Source organism: Setaria viridis, chromosome 5 (assembly GCF_005286985.2).
Source record: "Setaria viridis chromosome 5, Setaria_viridis_v4.0, whole genome shotgun sequence".
Classification (NCBI taxonomy): domain Eukaryota; kingdom Viridiplantae; phylum Streptophyta; class Magnoliopsida; order Poales; family Poaceae; genus Setaria; species Setaria viridis.
This window is the reverse complement of record NC_048267.2, coordinates 35974647-35992435: the sequence shown is the minus strand read 5'-3', so window position 1 is coordinate 35992435 and position 17789 is coordinate 35974647. Positions and strand designations below refer to the sequence as shown.

Genomic DNA, 17789 nt, shown 5'->3' with positions numbered 1-17789 from the left:
TTATCTTTAATTATGTTACATCTTTTAAATTTCATCATGTTATTATCTTATTTTAGGATGTCTTTGGTCAAACTTTGGCGGCAATGAGCTTTCATGCGATTCTGGCTCAAGTCTTGGATGTGTTGAATTATAGTTCCACCGATGGAAACTCGATACACACCAGAGATTTCAAAGCTCCAGGCTCATCTCACTTCCTACATGCCATTTCAGTTGACGTCGTCTTCATTGTTCGAGATTTATAGTAGTGCATGTGACCATCCTTGTGGAGCCTAGAGAGTGCACTAATTCATACTCTAGCTTATATTGATGAAGTTTTAGGCTTTACGATTGGAGACTTAAGCTATGTGGCATGAGTACATAAGCGAAGCGAATTATTAAATATGTAGCATGCATGGATATACTCTTACCGTACTCTTTTCTTATGGATTTGAACTTGTTCTCTTTAAGACCTTAAGTATTGATGTACGAACTATTAAGTGTTAACGATTTGAATGGGTTGATACTTGTGACATTTGGATTTGAATGAGTTGATATATTAACGTAATATTATTAGTAAAAGCTCCATCGAATATGAATACGAATTAAAATAAAAGGGTGAAAAAAAAGAAAAGGAATAAATTTTAGTATCGGTTAGTAAAATCAATCAGTACTAAACTGTCATCCGCAACAGCGTGACGTGGCTCTCAATTTAGTACCGATTGGTGTTACTGACCGGTACTAAATGGCGCATTTAGCACCGGTTAGGCTGACCGGTACCAAATAGCCTAGCATTTAGTACTGACCAAGTAATACCGATCGGACGCCCGGTATTAAAGGAGGTTACCAACCGATGTCGAACCTCCAGTACTGATGGGACTAGATTTCAGCCAGTGTGTGGCCGTATGTAGGCCCGTAGCGGTGGATCGCACATCGTGCATGGCTTATCATATCAACAACGTGCCCCGGCATGCCCACATGTTAATGGAAAGCCATTTGTCCCCGATGCATAATTGCCGGTGCAGGCACACTACTACAAATTCTGCCGATGCATTTCAGTGTGCAATCGGATTTTTATGCGGCCTTTTGTGCGAGAAACCAGCAGGCATGCATATGCCTATATATACTTGGGCTAACTGGTGGCCAGGCTTTGCCACTTGAAGTGGATAGGAGAAGGTAAATAAAGTTTATCCTGGCCACCTTATCGATTCCTCCACAGTAAAAAACAGAAGGTTCGTGTCAGGCCCGGCGGAAACGGCCAAGATAAACTACGCGAGATCCCTCCTGCGTACTACGTACTGTACTTAAAATTACCTAGTAGAACGAACGGTGATCCCAATAATGGGACCCTGAATTTTACCAGCTTTCCACGTGACGGGAGCTCACAAAATACCACCTGCCTCGTCAGACGCGTTTGTTCTCACGCAGACGTAAGGGACAACCGGAATCCACTGTGTGTCGTCCATGCATGCACCGGCGTGCGGCGGTGGTAGTGACTGCATTGCAGGGGGCTCCTTCCTCTAGCTGCAACGTAAAGATCCAGCAGCTTGTGCTGTTGTTACGTAGAAGTAACAAACAGTGGTGTCACGTACTCACGTGATAATGCAAGGATTTGTTGCCTAATGGCTATTCAACATTTCGATTTGTGATTCTTCTGTAGAGTTATTTCTGCTGCCGAAGTCGGCACTGATTACGGCAGAACTTGTTCTTTCTGCAGGTTTTGAAAAATTCAAACTCTGGCCGGTGCTTCGTTTCCGAATAGTATGAAGTACCCCCGGGTTTCGAGTTCAAATTCTAGTTCGGCCAGTTGGCGTGTTTTACTAGCGGAGGGCCGAGAGGACGGCGTGGTGGCTCAGTGGCTCCCGCTTTATTTACTCCTTAAGAATCGTTCGCTCCAGCTGACCCTCCCCCTCCTCTCCTGTTTCCGTCTCTCCCTCTCCTCGCCCACACGTCCAAAACCGAAGGAGCAAGCCAACAAAACCGGGCCGAGTAACGCAGGTGGACGCGCGCGGGCGTTGTTGGTGCGACGCGTAGTGCAGCTCATGGAGGCGGCGGCAGCGGCCGAGTACGGGTACTACGGCGGCGGCGGCGCGGGTCCCCGCGAGAGGAAGGGCGCCGCCGGGTGCGGGGACCACTTCGTCGTGGACGACCTCCTCGTGCTCCCGTACGACGACGACGAGGAAGGGGACGGGGAGGCGGCGGCGGCCGGAGACGGCGGGGCGCCGCCGTGCCTGCAGGCCGCCGGGGCGGGCGGCGGCGTCAAGGAGGAGGGCGGCCTCGGGAATTTCTCGGCCGACTCGTCCACCGTCACGGCCCTCGACAGCTGCAGCAACTCCTTCTCCGGGCTAGCCGACGGCGACTTCCCGGGGGAATTCTGCGAGCCGGTAAGTCGTTGTGTCGATTTGTCTGAATTCTTCTCGCAAATTTAGCATGTTCGTGTTCTCTTCTAATCCTTTAACAAATATAAACCGAAAATTGGGAAGTAATGGGTCAGCGTGGGAGGATTTTGTTGTGGTTTTCTACGAGTGCAGCTAAAGATTTCAATTTTAATCCGTCTGGAAAAAAAAACAATTGGATTCCCATGAACCACTCAATTTCGGTCTTCAGAAGAATCCGTATAAGTCCGTAAAATTGGCACAAGATAGTAACCATGCCAAAAATAGAAAACTTCGAACCTCAACAGTCCACAATGCGAATTCTGCAAAGTGTACCTTACCAAATTTCCCGCGAGTGCATGACGGGAAGCACAGAGAAGTCGCGGTTGCTAAACTTACGGTGAATTTTGCGCAGTACGATCAATTGGCGGAGCTGGAATGGCTGTCCAATTACATGGGCGAGGGCGACGATGCCTTCGCCACCGAGGACCTCCAGAAGCTGAAGCTCATTTCCGGCGGGTACTCCCCGGCTGTGAACGTGCCACCGGCTCCTTTGGCCCCTGCGGCCGCGGCTTCAGCCGTCTCCGCGGCGCAGCCTGGTATGTTCATCCCGGAGGCGCCGGTCCCTGCCAAGGCCCGTAGCAAGCGCTCCCGCGCTGCCCCGGGCAACTGGTCGTCACGTCTCCTCGTGCTCCCTCCGCCCCCGGCCTCGCCACCGTCGCCAGCGTCCATGGCCATCTCGCCGGCGGAGTCCGGCGTCTCGGCCCAGGCGTTCCCCGCCAAGAAACCGTCAAAGCCGTCCAAGAAGAAGGACGCGCCGCCGGCGCCACAGGCGCTGCCCTCGAGCGCGTCCGCGGTGCAGTCGGCCGGCTCGGCGGCGTCGGCGGAAGGGCGGCGGTGCCTGCACTGCGAGACGGACAAGACGCCGCAGTGGAGGACGGGGCCCATGGGCCCCAAGACGCTGTGCAACGCATGCGGGGTGCGGTACAAGTCGGGCCGGCTGGTGCCGGAGTACCGGCCCGCGGCGAGCCCGACCTTCGTGATGTCGAAGCACTCCAACTCCCACCGCAAGGTGCTAGAGCTGCGCCGCCAGAAGGAGGTGCAGCACCAGCCGCCGCACCAGGCGCACGTGATCGCCGGCGGTGGTCCTGGCGGGCTAATGCACATGCAGAGCTCGCTGCTGTTCGACGGGCCCGCGGCGGCGCCCATCGTCGCCGGCGACGACTTCTTGATCCACCACCACTTAGGGGCAGACTACCGGCAGCTTATCTAGATATGAGTCTAGCTTGTGCTAGAACTGATCAGTTAGCGCAGTAATAATTAATGCAGCTAAACCCTGAGAACCCCCCAAAATATGGAAGAACTACTAATCTTCTCTTAGGAGTTCTTTTCCCCAGTTTTTTTCCCCCTCTTCCGTTTGCTTATTAGTTCATGTGCTTCTGTTCAGCTCGTCGAAATTTTCGTGTCAAATTCTGTTTATGGTATCCTCCTGTTTTTTTCCTGCTTAATTCCACCCCTAACCTTCTTATTAGACATTTTGGGAGTTTCCTTAGCTTTTTTCTTTGTTCCTTAGCATTATGTAATTTTAGCCTTCAGGGCTACTACTAGTTTGTTCTCTTTAGTCCCCATTCTGCTGCCAGAACATAATGAAAAAAGAAAAGTGAAAATTTTGGCTTATTTCCTAGTTTGACGACTCGCTCCCAATATGCATTCATGTCAACTTCATTCTCTATTTCCCTATGCTACACTCTTGAGATGGGGTGAGCCTGATCCTCCTCATCAGCCATGGCAAGCATGCAGCCATGCATGCAGCCGGCGGATGAACCCAAAGATACATGTCACAGATGTTGTGTGCGCAACCGAACAAGGCCGTGCACGCCGGAGGCGAGCGGCGAGCGTGCCAAACCCGTCGCAGCAAGCCCCGGGCGCACGTGATCATTAGAATCTTGCGTGAAAGAGATGCCTCCCTCAGTGTAATAACAAGGGAACAAATAAAACGGTGGGGCTGCTGGTCGATCGAGTGGATCCAATCGGGCACATTATGAAATAATTCCTCTCTTATTCCTCGCTGTAAAACACTGCACTGCATGCATGCCGCCCGGCCGGCCGGCTCGCTTTGCGATCGACTGCATGCATGCATGCTGCTGTGGCTGCGCTCATCATAACGTCGCCGCCCCCACTGCTGGAACTCTGAAACAGTTTCGTCAGAGAGGCCGGGAAAAGAGAGCTTCGTTTCACCTTGGCATTATTTACGCCACCCCTGGCTACTGCACGTACTGAGAAACTGACCGTCAGAGTGTGTGGGCGCAGAACGAGGCATGGACAGGCCACCACCGTAGGCAAGCCACACCTGTCATCTCATCCCATCTCCGGCCTGCAACTGCAAGGAGCCAAAGCCAAGGACCCTCGAATTTAACCGCCTCGCTGTGAAACTGGCAAGGCAAGTTATCTTGCTCATGCAATTTGCGTTACCACGTCTTGCATGCATGTTACCTCACCTACTACCCATGCATGCATGAACCTGCATGAGCATCGGTGGTGGTATATAGAAGAAGTAGCTTAGGAGGAGTAATTCGGTAACAGTAGCTAGCTTATCTTAGCTTAGCCATTACATAACAGAGTAGCACAGTAAGTTAAGCTTGGTGGTGGTGGTGGTGGTGGTGGTGGCGGTAGCTTGCCGCGGGCACTGTGAGCGCATGTGGGGCGCTCACTACCAGGGGACAAGTGGAGGAGTATAAAAACCGGCGTCGCCGATCGCGGGCAGGCAGCGCCGCGGCAGGGCGCCCGGTGACGGAGGGCGCCTCACATGGGGGGTGGCAATAGAGAAACCCGAGAGATAGAGGAGAGAGAAGAGGCCGGAGGAGGTGAATATTGCTGTGACGCGGTAGAAACTGTAAGGCTAGTCCCAGTGCAAGGTTTCATTGCACTGTTTCCAAGGATGCCACATCATCCCATGAGGTGTATTCTCATGAATGAAACAGGAAGTCCCAGTGCACAGTTTCATTTCACGATTTCATAGGATGCCCATGATATTTAATTGTGAGGCATATGATTGGATATGGTTAGATGAAATGAAACTCTATAGCCCCCAATACAAGTTTCAATAGGTTTCATAGTCTTGGAAATAGTGTATACACAGTTTCATTCTGATGAAACCCCTTCCCTCTCTCACTTCATAACTACCATGCCATGTCATCACATATGCTGATGTGTCATCGTATTTAATGTGCATGAAACCTCTATGAAACTCCCACTGGGATTAGCCTAAGAATACTTCTACGAGCTATCTGCGTCCTGACTGGGCTAGGGGTTTGCATTTCGCGGCCTGCAGCTACGATATTGGCGCTGGCCGCTGGGGGCCTCCTCGGTCCGGGCGTCCTCGTGATCCCAGGCACGCAGGGCGCGCGTCGCAAGCTTTTACTACTACTGTACCGACGAATATACCCTTGACATTTCACTGTGGCTCTCTGCTGTACTGTACGTTTGCTTGATCACTGCCTCGGTTACCTGCACACCTTGCCGCCGGATGAGGGTCCATGATGCCGCCTGGAAAACCGTCGCTCCCTGCTGCGTGCGTGCAAGGTAGCTCGCCGGCCGGGCAACGATCCAGCACACGCACGCGGCGCGCCGCACCATGTTTGCGCCGGCCGGTCCACGCGTACAACAAAGGATACCGAGACGAGTCCCGTCAAAGCTTGACAAGACCCGCCCAGCGGGGACGCACGCACACGCACCCACCCCTCGATCCATCTGCTGGCTTAGCTAGCTACTAGGCCACTAGCCAATAGCTGCACGCACGCACGTACTGGCTGTTGGTCAATGCCACGACCTCGCCCGATTATACTTTACTCCTAGCCGTGCGATCAAGACAGATCGATACGTGCGGCCGAGAGGAGGGAGGTCGATCGATCGGCGGATTTGGATGGAGCACGCCGCGCGGATGATGCTTACGCGCGCGGCTGGATTTGTTGCGAGTTAATTAAGCCGGGGCGGGCGTGGCATGGCACGGCGCGGGCGTGCCGGTTGGTGTCGCTCACATGCACGCTCACGTACGGTCGCAGTCGCAGCGGATCGGCGGGGGCATCCGAGCGCGCGCGGGCTTTTTCTTCGGGGGGTAACGTGCGCGGAGGCGGGGTGCACCTGCGCTCGCCTCTCCGGGCGGTGGCGATTGGCGAGGGCGATCGAGCAGTGCGGGTCACGTCTCCGGGGCACGTGCGGGCACGTGCGCGGACGTGAGCACCCCCACCACGCGCCCCGCGGGGGGCGGCTTTTCTTTTGGGGCGAGTGGGGCCGCGCGGCGGTGGGCAGGGAGGCGTGCAGGCGCAGATGCCCCGGCCGGCCGGCCGTGCCCCGCCACGGCAGGCAGCCAGGCCGGGGAGCCCCACGAGCTGTGGCGCCGATCGCCACCTGCACCTGCCGCGCTGCCTTATCCTTGAGCACTGGTACGTGCGTTGATGCCGTGCCCGGCCTACCCTGCCTGCCTGATATTTTCCCCGGTGATACCTTTGTTTTCATGCCATGATTAAATCCATCGAGGCCCTCTTCTGCTCTACCAGTGGTGCACTGCAGCACTGGTTCTGTACTACCCTACTACGTTTTCATCTGTTTGTATATGCTGCGCGAGTCGTAAATTACAACTGAAATGAGCCGTCGTTGGTGCCAACTGCCGATCAACGTCTGAATTCTCCAGCAACGCAGTCACCTGATTGGCGAGGGGTTGAACTTTTACTGTCATCAAGAGCCTTTGAGCTGGAGGTGCAAATTAACAACTTCGGCTTTGTATGTACCTACATACATACCACCTGATGACTGACGAGTCTGTCTCCGGGTCTAGCGCGTTCGCTTGTCAGATTTTTGTTAAAAAAAACCCTGCTGCAAACTCTCCACGTAAGCATAGATCGATCGGGGGCGTCGGTGGTCAGTACAAGCATTCTGGTTCTGCAGCGAGGAAGCTCTGCCGTGCGTTCCTTTTCGTCAACACACAAGCATATCGGGGACAAGTGAGACTGCGGTAGCAGAGGAATTTAGGAAACACACTTGCTTTTGCTTTGCTGGAGGAAAAGAGCGACTTCAGTTACGAGTAACTTCAGTTACTGCTTTTCAGCAGGGCGAAATGCAAGGGACCGCGAGACCAGGAGGGGACAAAGGAAGGGAAGGCTGCCTTTGCTCAACTCCAAGCATTTGACAGCCCCTTCCCGTTGCCATACGGTGCAGGCGTCTGATCTGAATGTACACGCATGCTTGCTTCGTTTGGCACAACACACCATGAGACTGGTACCATGAAACATTTGCAGAGTGCTTCTGGAGTTGCGTGTGTGCGTTTAGTAGACTGCAGAGGAAGGATTGCTCGATCAAGGTTCAATGGTTGACAAGAAGCCAAGACATTCTCCCGGGGCCTATGAGTAGACTGCAAACCTTGGGGAACCAACCATTCATCTGATTGTTTTGTTTGGTGGGAAATTTGATGTATTCCTAGTTTCTAACCTTGATACTAGCCCATCCCGTCAAAGAAGAAGAAGACGACGGCCCACTTAGTGCACGTAGTCCTAGGCCTAATACACATTCAGAAGACAATCATTTCCCTTTGAGAGAAGTCCATTTTACCCCCTATGTAATTGCCCAGTCTGAAAAACACCCCCAAGTCAAAAACCAGGAATCATACACCCTCCAACTCTCGAAACCAGACAAACTACTCCCTTGACCATTTCAATCTGGTTTCTCAGGTGGTTTTGCTGACGTGGCAGATACATGGTATGAAGGCCCCACGTGTCAGTTGTTTCTCAGGTGGTTTTGCTCCTTGCCTCCTCGTCCCCATCTCCGACCTCCGCTCGCCCATCTTCTTCCATGCGGATGCCCTGGGTGAAGACGTGCCCTTCATCTACACCCCTCCCCCTCCTCCGCGAGCTCCACCTCCTCGTCCTCCACCGGGCTCGTCGCCGCCACACCCTCCCCGCCGCCCTTCCCCGAAGAACCTCCAGGTGCTGCTGCTCTCCAATGCCGCCACATCCTCCCCGCTGCCCACCGCGCCCTACTCACCCTCCTCCTCCTCCACCGTCCGCGTCGCGGCCTCAGCCCTTCGCGCGCTCCACACTCGCTCCCTGGACCCTAGCGGCTGCCCGCCTCCCTCTCCCATCTCTACCTCGCCACCTCCTTTCCTCCTCTTGCTCGTCATGCCTCTTTCCCTCTCCCTCCAGCAAGCTGCAGCGCCGCCACCCCCAATCCCTGCCCATGCCCTTCCTCTCCGTGCCATTCGTGAGCTCCTCCCCCGCCGGCATGGACTGCCACACATGGCGTGCGGAGGTGAAGCCGTTGAGGAGGGGTGGCAGCAGCAAGATGGAAGAGACGACAGCGGCAAGAGGGAAGAGAGAGAGAGTGAGAGAGGAGCAATAAATGGGCCAGGCACTCGTGATGTGGTAAAAAAAGTGTACACCTGCAAAACCACGTGAGAAACCAGGTTGAAATTGTCAAGGGGGGTAGTTTGTCTGGTTTAGAGAGTTGGAGGGTGTATGATTCCTTGTTTTTGACTTGGGGGGTGTTTCTCAGACTGGGCGATTACATCAGGAGGGTAAACTGGACTTCTCTCTTTTAGCGCCCATGTAAGCTTTGGGCCTCATATATCAAGAAGCCTAGACAATCCCCTGTTCGTCAGGCCTTGAAGCTGGTGGGGCTGAGGCTGCTTGAGCTCTTGGGCTGGAAACCTGAACCTGACAGCCTAACATCTGCCAAAAATTAAAATAAGATTAGAGTTTACAACGAGGTACATATTACATACCCACTGATAATCAGAGGCCTTCCAATGAAAAGGTTACAAATCAAGATGGTAAAGCAGAAAACGAGCCTCAGCAAGAGACAGTACGCTTGCTTCCACTTCAACATCCGCGAGATTACTCATTAACCATGCTTCCCAGGATGCCAATAGGTAGGGCATGATGGTTTAAACCATGCCTATTTTGAGTAAAAGGGTCAAGGGAAAAGAATACAAAATGAGAAACCAGCAAGTTAAAGAACGAAGAAGAGCAGTAGAGTACTCAGGAAACAAGACGACGAAAAATGAAAAAAAAAATGAACGCCCACCGTGGGGCTCGAACCCACGACCACAAGGTTAAGAGCCTTGCGCTCTACCGACTGAGCTAGACGGGCTTGGATGCATATGGTGTAGTAAAATGTTATATAATAGTAGATATTACAGCGACCGGGTTGGTCCGACTGACTCCGACCCTTTCCCCCGCCACGCTACCAACCATAGCGACAGTGCGACACCTCACACCTTAGAACCCCACTGCCGCGGCCGGAGATCTCACACCAGCCAACTCATCAAGCTCGCTCGCCGTCGCACTGCGCCACCGGCGGGGGTCCGGCAGCTCTCTCCCGCCATGGCCTCCTGGCTCAAGGTCGCCGAAGGTACGCACCCCTCGACCTCCCTCGCCCTCTCTCGCCGCGCCCCCCCAGATCCACCCCTCCCCGCCGGCGAAGATCTGCCGCACACCCTCCCCCATCCCACAACTCTCGTACTCTCCCAGCGCTGATTACCCCGTGAGGCTAGGATTGCCTCGTTACGATCTAGCCTTAATAGTACGCTCTGTTTGATCACTCTGGTGCGCCAATTGCAACAAACTGAAACCCATCACTGTCTCATTGCCTGCTTGATTACGCTGTAAATGTTTGAATGGAATTTAAAAGTTGTGTTCATTTGCAATAGACTTGCTCGAAGTCGTCGACCGGAGGGCCAAGATCGTGGCAACTGAGTTGTCGGATGAGCAGTCTACCTCTCAACCTTCAGGTAGCGTGCCTCCTTGGTTTGCACGGAGCACATTCAGCTATTTGGTAGGTGGTCTAATCTGTATCTATCTAATGTTTGTTTGTGAAGGATCGAATAGCCAGGAAGTGCAAGCGAAGAAGGGAAAGCCGAGGGAGAAGGTCACTACTTAATACCCTTCCTGAGCATACCTTGTTTCTTTACATATTGCACATTAGAGCCACTGTTCACTCTTTGCTGTGAATTTATATTGCAGGGTCCACTGAAGCTCACTTCTGCTGCTCAGAGGGAAAGGAAGAGTAGGCAACCGCCACGAGAGCGGATGAAGATCGAGAAGATCAGGCCTTCAGCACCAGCAGATTCGTCGAGTGTTGATGCCAGTGCTAGTGAACCTGTAATTGCTCCAATTGATGTTAAGGAAATGAATATTGAGGGTACATTGGAGAAAGGAGAGAAGGTTACTAATGATCTCAAGACGGATGGGGCTGGGACTGTTGCTGATACCGTGGTTGAAGTCCAGCCAATGGAGGTAAACTCTGAGGATGCAGCTCCCGCTGCAGATGTTGTTGCACATTCCAGGAATTCAGAGATTGCTGTCGAGAGCTCTTCTTCAGTTCTAGATGAAAAAAGTGAGTCGAGCAGTAGTAACCAGACTGCTGAGATTGGTCCAGTGGTTAATTTGGAGGAGAGAGACTCGGATGTGGCTGTTGTCCAGGACAGGAATGTGTCTGAATTGTCAAATACAGAGGGTACTGTCAAACTGCAAGAATCAAAGAAAGAGAATGTTTCAGATTCACCAGAAAGCATAGAAAATCAACAAGGACAGAAATCGGATTCAGTTTCCGTCAAAGAACAAGACCAACTTGAGGAGGTATGTTGCAGGAAATTGGAATCACAATGACCAAAATGTTCTGATTGATATGTGAATACGTTCACCTGTTCCTTTCCCACAATACAGTTTTGTTCTGTTAATCTTTGGCAGGCTCAGGGATTGTTAAAAAGTGCTGTTAAGACTGGTCAATCAAAAGAAGCTAGGTTAGCTCGGGTAAGGATAAGCATAAGCTCAGTTGCCTCACTATGTAATCTACGTTGACTAGATATATATTAAGTTGTTTGTTTGTTTTCAACTTGCCGATAGGTTTGTGCTGGACTTTCATCCCGCCTCCAGGAGTATAAGTCTGAAAATGCACAACTGGAGGAACTTCTTGTTCAAGAGGTCTAATTGCTCACACACCTTATTATGACTTAATTTTTCCTTTTATCTCCACTTGATTGCATGCTAGTTTCTTCTTCTAATATAGATCAATGTTATACAACATGCCAGAGAGAGAAATCTAGCTCGTATGAGGCTCACATAAAGCAACTACAGCAAGAAATATCAATGTCCAGGGTAGAAGGTTCAAGAGCCGAGTCAAATATGTTTGATGCTTTGACTGCAAAAAATGCAGAGATTGAATCTCTTGTCAAATCATTGGACTCTTGGAAGAAAAGAGCAGCAGCTTCAGAAGAGAAGCTAGCTTCTTTAGAGGTTTCATCTTACATTACTCTCTTTCGTTATGTCTTCTATAAGCATACTATTGCTAGTATCTAAGGCCTAAGGGAACTAGATAGTAGCTTATCATCCTACCATGTATATGCTTCCGTAAATACTTTTAGCACACTCGTGTCATTAATAATTTTTATTGGTTGACATGTGCTGGTAATTGGTAAAGAGGTTACCCTCTGAGATTTGATATCCTAGAGCTAAATGTACATTTTTTAGTTGTTCGTCTTTATAGTATGGTTGCTTTGACATCTGTGCTCTTCATTTTGGAATACTGAAGTAGTGCACATACAACATTTTTTCACGTGCATGTTTGTGGCCCAAAGTAGCAAAGATTTGACATGTGAATCTGGGTACTTTTGCATTCATTCAAAAGGCTCCAAAACATGTGGTTTATATACTTGGCGCTTTATTAACATTCGATATTACATTCCCAAATTCTCTAGACGATTTTAACTTAAAAGACCTGTGATGATATGTAAAATGTTCTCCCTAGTATTACTCTTGTTGTCAAGAGTTGCATATGTGGTTCACTCGTGTTTCACCATGGTATGTTTCTGTGTTTCTCAAGCATCAATATTCAGTTATTCACAGACCCTTTACAATGGTCTATTTAATGGACTTTTGAGCTTACAGTCTGAATTATAATCCCTGGCTGAGTGCCTGTACCCTAATTGAGAACAGGAATTATAAACCTCGAATTGTCTTCTAGACTACTATTGCTCGAGTCTGAAATGTGTATCGATTACAATTTGTATCTGGTGTCATTGGAAATGTTGGACTAGTTCTCAGAAAATAGTACCACTTTGTTATTACGTGATGCTGCTTCCTTTATGCTTATCATATCACTTTTGGGTTTAGACTGAAGCAATATAACTGTATGAATACCTACGGGCATTTTTTATTTTATGCCTCAATTAGTGACGATTAATATGATTTAATAGATGTATATTGATCTAAAAAAACAAATTGTTTAATACAATCCTGTTGTCTGTTGAACCAGGAAGATATGGATGGTCTCAAGAGGAACCGTGAACTTACTGAAACCAGGGTCATCCAGGTTAGTAAGGCATTGATGGTTTCTGCCACAGTCCCCGTGATGTTGATCAGATACATAACCTCCAAACACACTGTTTAATTTAGGCTTTACGGGAGGAACTTGCTACTACAGAGCGTAGGGCTGAAGAAGAGCGTATTGCACATAATGCCACAAAGATGGTAATTTGTCCATGTTAGTCTATTCAGAACTTTATATTCGCCATAGTTTCTTTTGTTATATTCCAGTCACTTGCTGTTACAATACAGGCAGCTGTTGAGAGAGAAGTAGAATTAGAACATCGGGCTGTCGAGGCTTCAAATGCTCTTGCTAGAATCCAGGTAATGTTACAAGGTATACCTATAATCATAGTCTATGTTGGAAGGATTTGAAATTTATTTAGCCAACTTTTCGGATATGATCAGATACTAGCACCTTGTGGCTAAGCAAATCTTTGTTTCTTGTTAAGCTCGTATGTCATATTTATGCACAATGAGACGATGAAAGGTCATCTATTACAACCTGTTCTGTTAATCTTCAATGACTTATAAGATAAAATTTCTTGTGCATGCTTTCCTGTTCAGGTACTATTTTGTTTAGTTTTCTTATGCTATATTTGTAAGCTTGGCTGTGGTTGTTTTTTGAACTATAGAAACATGATTTACACATTTAGATTTATGAGGTTTAAACTTGAAGCATCAACATGAGTATGATGAGAAATGTAACCTCGGTAAAAGGGATGATGCATGCAGATCTCAGTGTTAATGCTGCTACCTAATTTTACTAACTTGTGACATATACTTCTTTTAATATAATTGATGATCCTCTAATACTGATCTTAATTGTTTTGTTGTCATCCAGAGAGCCGCTGACCAAAGCTCATCAAGAGCACTGGAATTGGAGCACAAGGTGGCTGTGCTTGAGGTAAATTCCTTTCCACCTTGTGTTTTGTATATGACAATTATGGCGCTATGAGCTGTTTTGCTATCCTATTTACTGATGATATTCTGGTTATTTTAGGTTGAATGTGCTTCGCTGCAACAAGAACTTCAGGAGATGGAAGCTCGTAATCGCCGTGCACAGAAAAAGCCTTCTGAAGAAGCTAATCAAGTTCTTCAGGTGAAAATAGAAGCATCTTTTTTTTCCAGGACTTAAATTTTGGTGGTACTTCATGAATTTGATGTGGAATGCCCCTTCTTGCACAAGTTGTCGAGATCAGGGTCCTACTGATTCTAAGAATAACCCCCACTCGCTGGCGCATGTATTGCTTTGGAAAGAAATAAAAATGTTATATAATGGTGTATCTTTTACTGTTGTGGAAACAGATGCAGGCATGGCAGGAAGAAGTTGAGCGTGCACGCCAAAGCCAACGAGAGGCTGAGGCAAAGATATCGTCATTGGAGGTCGTAATTTCATAAGCTAGTATTTCGTTCAGTCTTTTGTTGTAATGCTGGATGTGCATGCTTTGGTTTTTTAAGTTGTAGCTAGGACTCTAAAAGTTTATTTGATATAAACTGATCAGATTTGTTATGGATATTGTTTTCTATTTGCACATTGCACATTTTCTTGATGCAGGCTGAGTTACAGAAGATGAGAGTTGAAATGGCTGGAATGAGAAGAGACGCAGAGCATTATTCCAGACAGGTGAAATAGTTGTTACTTTCCTGGATCCTAATCTAAGTCATTCGGATTTAGGTTATTAAATATCTTAATATCTTATTGAGCCAATACCCCTTTCTTATTGCCATACCATAGTAGCACTTATTTTTGTGGATGTTTCTTGTTTATAGGAGCATGTTGAGCTAGAGAAGAGATATCGTGAGCTAACTGACTTGCTGGTATGCGACCTGTCTTTTCTTCTATATATCCTTGGACTTTCAACAATTGAGAGGTAATTTGATTCTGTATGCATCCTGTTTCCAGTACCACAAACAAACACAATTGGAATCCATGGCCAGCGAAAAAGCTGCATTAGAGTTCCAACTGGAGAAATCATTGAAACAATTTCATGAAGTGCAGGTTGATAATCTCTCCTCTTGCTGTTGCCGTTTTCCCCTACCAATTTACTATATTCTTATATTGTTGCCATTATGTTATCAACGCCCACCATTTGATAGATTGAAGCAGAAAGGAGTAAATCAACTCGTAGATCCGCATCGTCATGGGAAGAAGATAGTGATATTAAGGCATTAGAGTATGTTAACTGTTTCACTTCTTACAATACATGAAAATTGTGTTTTATGTTATCATTCTTGTATATCATGATAATTGATGATATCCAGCATTAAATGTATCCGCCTATTTGCAATTTCTAGTACAATCTTAGACAACTAACTATGCGTATTGTAGGCCTCTTCCTCTTCATCATCGACACATGGCAACAGCAAATCAGCAGGTATATATGGCCTGTGCGAATCTGAAGGTCGACACCCTTTCAAAATGATGGGAAATGAACCATTAAGATTCACGCCGTTTTCTGTGCATCTCTTTTGTTCCAGTTACAAAAGGCTGCAAAGCTTCTAGATACAGGAGCTGTCCGTGCAACAAGATTTTTGTGGCGACATCCTGTTGCTCGAGTCAGCCTGCTATTCTATCTGGCAAGAACAACACAACTTCAGCTTCCTGTATGTTTGCATTGTTATCAGATTAAGATTGCTTACTAACTAAATATGTTACGCCTGCACCAGGTGTTTGTGCATTTGTTCTTGATGCACTTGCTGCACCGCCTTCAGGTACTCAACCATGCTGTCACAATCTCATCCTGGGTGTTTCGGGCTAGATTGATGCGCATGGGAATTGCTAACCGGATTTTGTTGCTCAATGTTTTTGAATGTTACAGGACTTTGCATCCAGAGAAGGAACATCAGGCATGGGTGATCTGGCTCTTGCCAATGGGAACCTGCCATAGACTCTGTGACCTTCCTATTTCCTGCCTATCCAGGCAATGCTCCCTGCCACACGGTTGAGTTTCCCTGGTTGGACTTGGATGCAGCATTAACCCCCCACATTTCAATTTTGTTTTTTTTAATTTCTCTACCCCCATTCCATCTTTTGTAAAGTAGTAGTATTCGTTGTTTGGCCATGGGCTATATAATCCATTCTTTTACACTTTTAACATTGGTGATTCTGAAAGAGTATGTACTGTACCAGCTTGTATGCATTACCTTGACATAAAATATACCACACAGCCCACTTGAGCCAATTCCTGGACTCTCGAGCAAACTGTTGAATAGGTCCCTGTTCTGACTTCTGAACGCAGACATTTCACTCAGAGATCATGTTGAAGTTCCTGGCTAACTGTATTCTGAATGAGCCTGAGCCCTGTGGTTGTAGAATGGAATAGCAGTGCATTATTTTGCGAGAGCTCAGTTGGTGCGCAGCGACGTGATTCAAATCACGGGGCCAGGGGATGTGCCGCGCTGTGCATTGCTGGGTGCGCAGAACTTGCAAATATACCGGTTGGTAGGAGGGCGTTGGGCACGCGTCCCTTCCGGCTGGTCCCAGGCTGCGCACCGACACCGCGTCGGTAGCGAGGTGGCATACTGGCATGTGAGGACCGATCGAGGAGACGGAGCTTGGAACAGTGTGGCTAGTGACACCACTACAGCTTGGGACTTGGGTTAGGACGTGGGCAGAGGTGGTTTGGACGACCAGGGCAGACGGTCGTCGTCGTCGCTAGTAGCACGGGACGGGATGGCATCCATCCAGCGGTAGAAGTAGTAGAAGGAGGCCGTTTCCTGCCTGCCCCTTTTCCGATTCGCGCTCCCAAATAAGCCCATCCGTCGGCGGCGCGCCATCGCGGCGCGCGCGGTGGCGGGCGCGTCCTTCGGTGACCGCGCGAAGCAGGGCGCAAAAGGAAATGAATACGCCGAGGCGGCGGAAACAATCCGCCGCGCGGGTCGCGCTGCGCTTGTGTCAGTAATCCAAAATTTCGGAACTCCCAGCACCAGCAGACCCCGCTCGGGGAAACAGGCGGCATTGGAAAAGAAGAAAAACGGAATTCCTTGGAATCTGCTCCTGCTGTGCGTACACGAGAGTTTGCCACAAATAACAAATAGTAACCTACTCCCTCCGTTCCAAAATATTGTTCATTTTGATTTTTCCTAGATGCATAGCTTAGATATATATTATATCTATACGTGGCAAAAGTTATGTACCTAAAAAAGTTAAAATGAATAGTAATTTAAGACGGATGGAGTATATCGACATTTTGCTATGCTCCCACTGGTACTTGAACTTCACATGCTTATCCTGAAAACTTGGACCGAAGGTGCAATCCTTCTAATGTTTAGAGGTGTGGTGCTATTAATTATGATCATATTGTTGCGTATGATTCTGTGACTATTTGAGATACTGCTAGACAAGCCATTATGTTGATCCAGCATGTTCATTGCTTTTCTAGTAGTAACCTACTCATTGTTTTTTATTATATTAAAAGTTGTAAATTGCTGTTACTTTTATTACTTTTTGTTACATTGCTTGTACGCAAATATCTAATACAATTTAATATTATTTTACGACGCCATCTTCAGCACCACATGCGGATGGTGAAGTCGGACGTATATATAGTTATTGATGATGACTAATCACAATCCGACTTGGAGATGTTGTGAATATTGTAAACACATTATTGCATGTTGATCTTGTCTCTTTTGTCATTTTTTATCCCATCACTCATGCACAAACATCTATTGCGAACTAAATAGCTTTCATATCACTTTGTCGTTTACGATAAAATCCTGACGTAGCGACAAAATTGGATGTACCATTCAATGTTAATGTAGCGACTAAATCCTGATGTATGTTGGTGATTAATCAAAAGTCCTACTTGATGATGACGTGGAATATGGACTGCATTAAAAAAATTACTATTGTCATTTTATGACTTTTGTATCCCTTCCATTGATCAACGTCCTTCTAGAATCATATCTTCTCTAGCTAACATCATCTCTAGTGCCTTTCAACACCTCCCGTTCGTAATAACAAATTTCCAACCATTGCCAGTAGTGAAGAAAAGTGCACTCATCTTTCCCTTTTATGTTCCATTCCTTGACAAACAGCACTAATTGATAGAAGTTTGTGTGACGTTTTATTTATTGCTAC

At 48.0% G+C, this 17789-nt stretch overlaps 2 protein-coding genes and 1 non-coding gene across 3 annotated transcripts; 2 read left to right on the top strand and 1 right to left on the bottom strand.

Moving 5' to 3' along the window:
* The first annotated feature begins 1767 nt into the window (after positions 1-1767).
* LOC117854965 (GATA transcription factor 9) lies at positions 1768-4028 on the top strand. Its single transcript, XM_034737230.2, has 2 exons — positions 1768-2360; positions 2767-4028. Exons 1-2 carry the CDS (start codon positions 2019-2021, stop codon positions 3622-3624), a joined length of 1200 nt encoding a protein of 399 aa, XP_034593121.2. The 5' UTR covers positions 1768-2018; the 3' UTR covers positions 3625-4028.
* A 5390-nt stretch (positions 4029-9418) lies between these two features.
* On the bottom strand, positions 9419-9491 carry TRNAK-CUU (transfer RNA lysine (anticodon CUU)). The gene has a single exon. It is a non-coding gene; the product is annotated as a tRNA-Lys (tRNA).
* Positions 9492-9588: 97 nt separating this feature from the next.
* Positions 9589-15888, top strand: LOC117857746 (golgin-84). The gene is made up of 21 exons (XM_072293704.1): positions 9589-9752; positions 10051-10131; positions 10219-10268; positions 10364-10978; positions 11090-11152; positions 11246-11323; positions 11432-11635; positions 12654-12710; positions 12794-12868; positions 12956-13027; positions 13548-13610; positions 13707-13805; positions 14012-14089; positions 14262-14330; positions 14477-14524; positions 14610-14705; positions 14804-14880; positions 15036-15081; positions 15185-15280; positions 15371-15418; positions 15526-15888. The coding sequence occupies exons 1-21, from the start codon at positions 9725-9727 to the stop codon at positions 15592-15594; spliced, it is 2112 nt and encodes a 703-aa protein (XP_072149805.1). The 5' UTR covers positions 9589-9724; the 3' UTR covers positions 15595-15888.
* The last annotated feature ends 1901 nt before the right edge of the window (positions 15889-17789 follow it).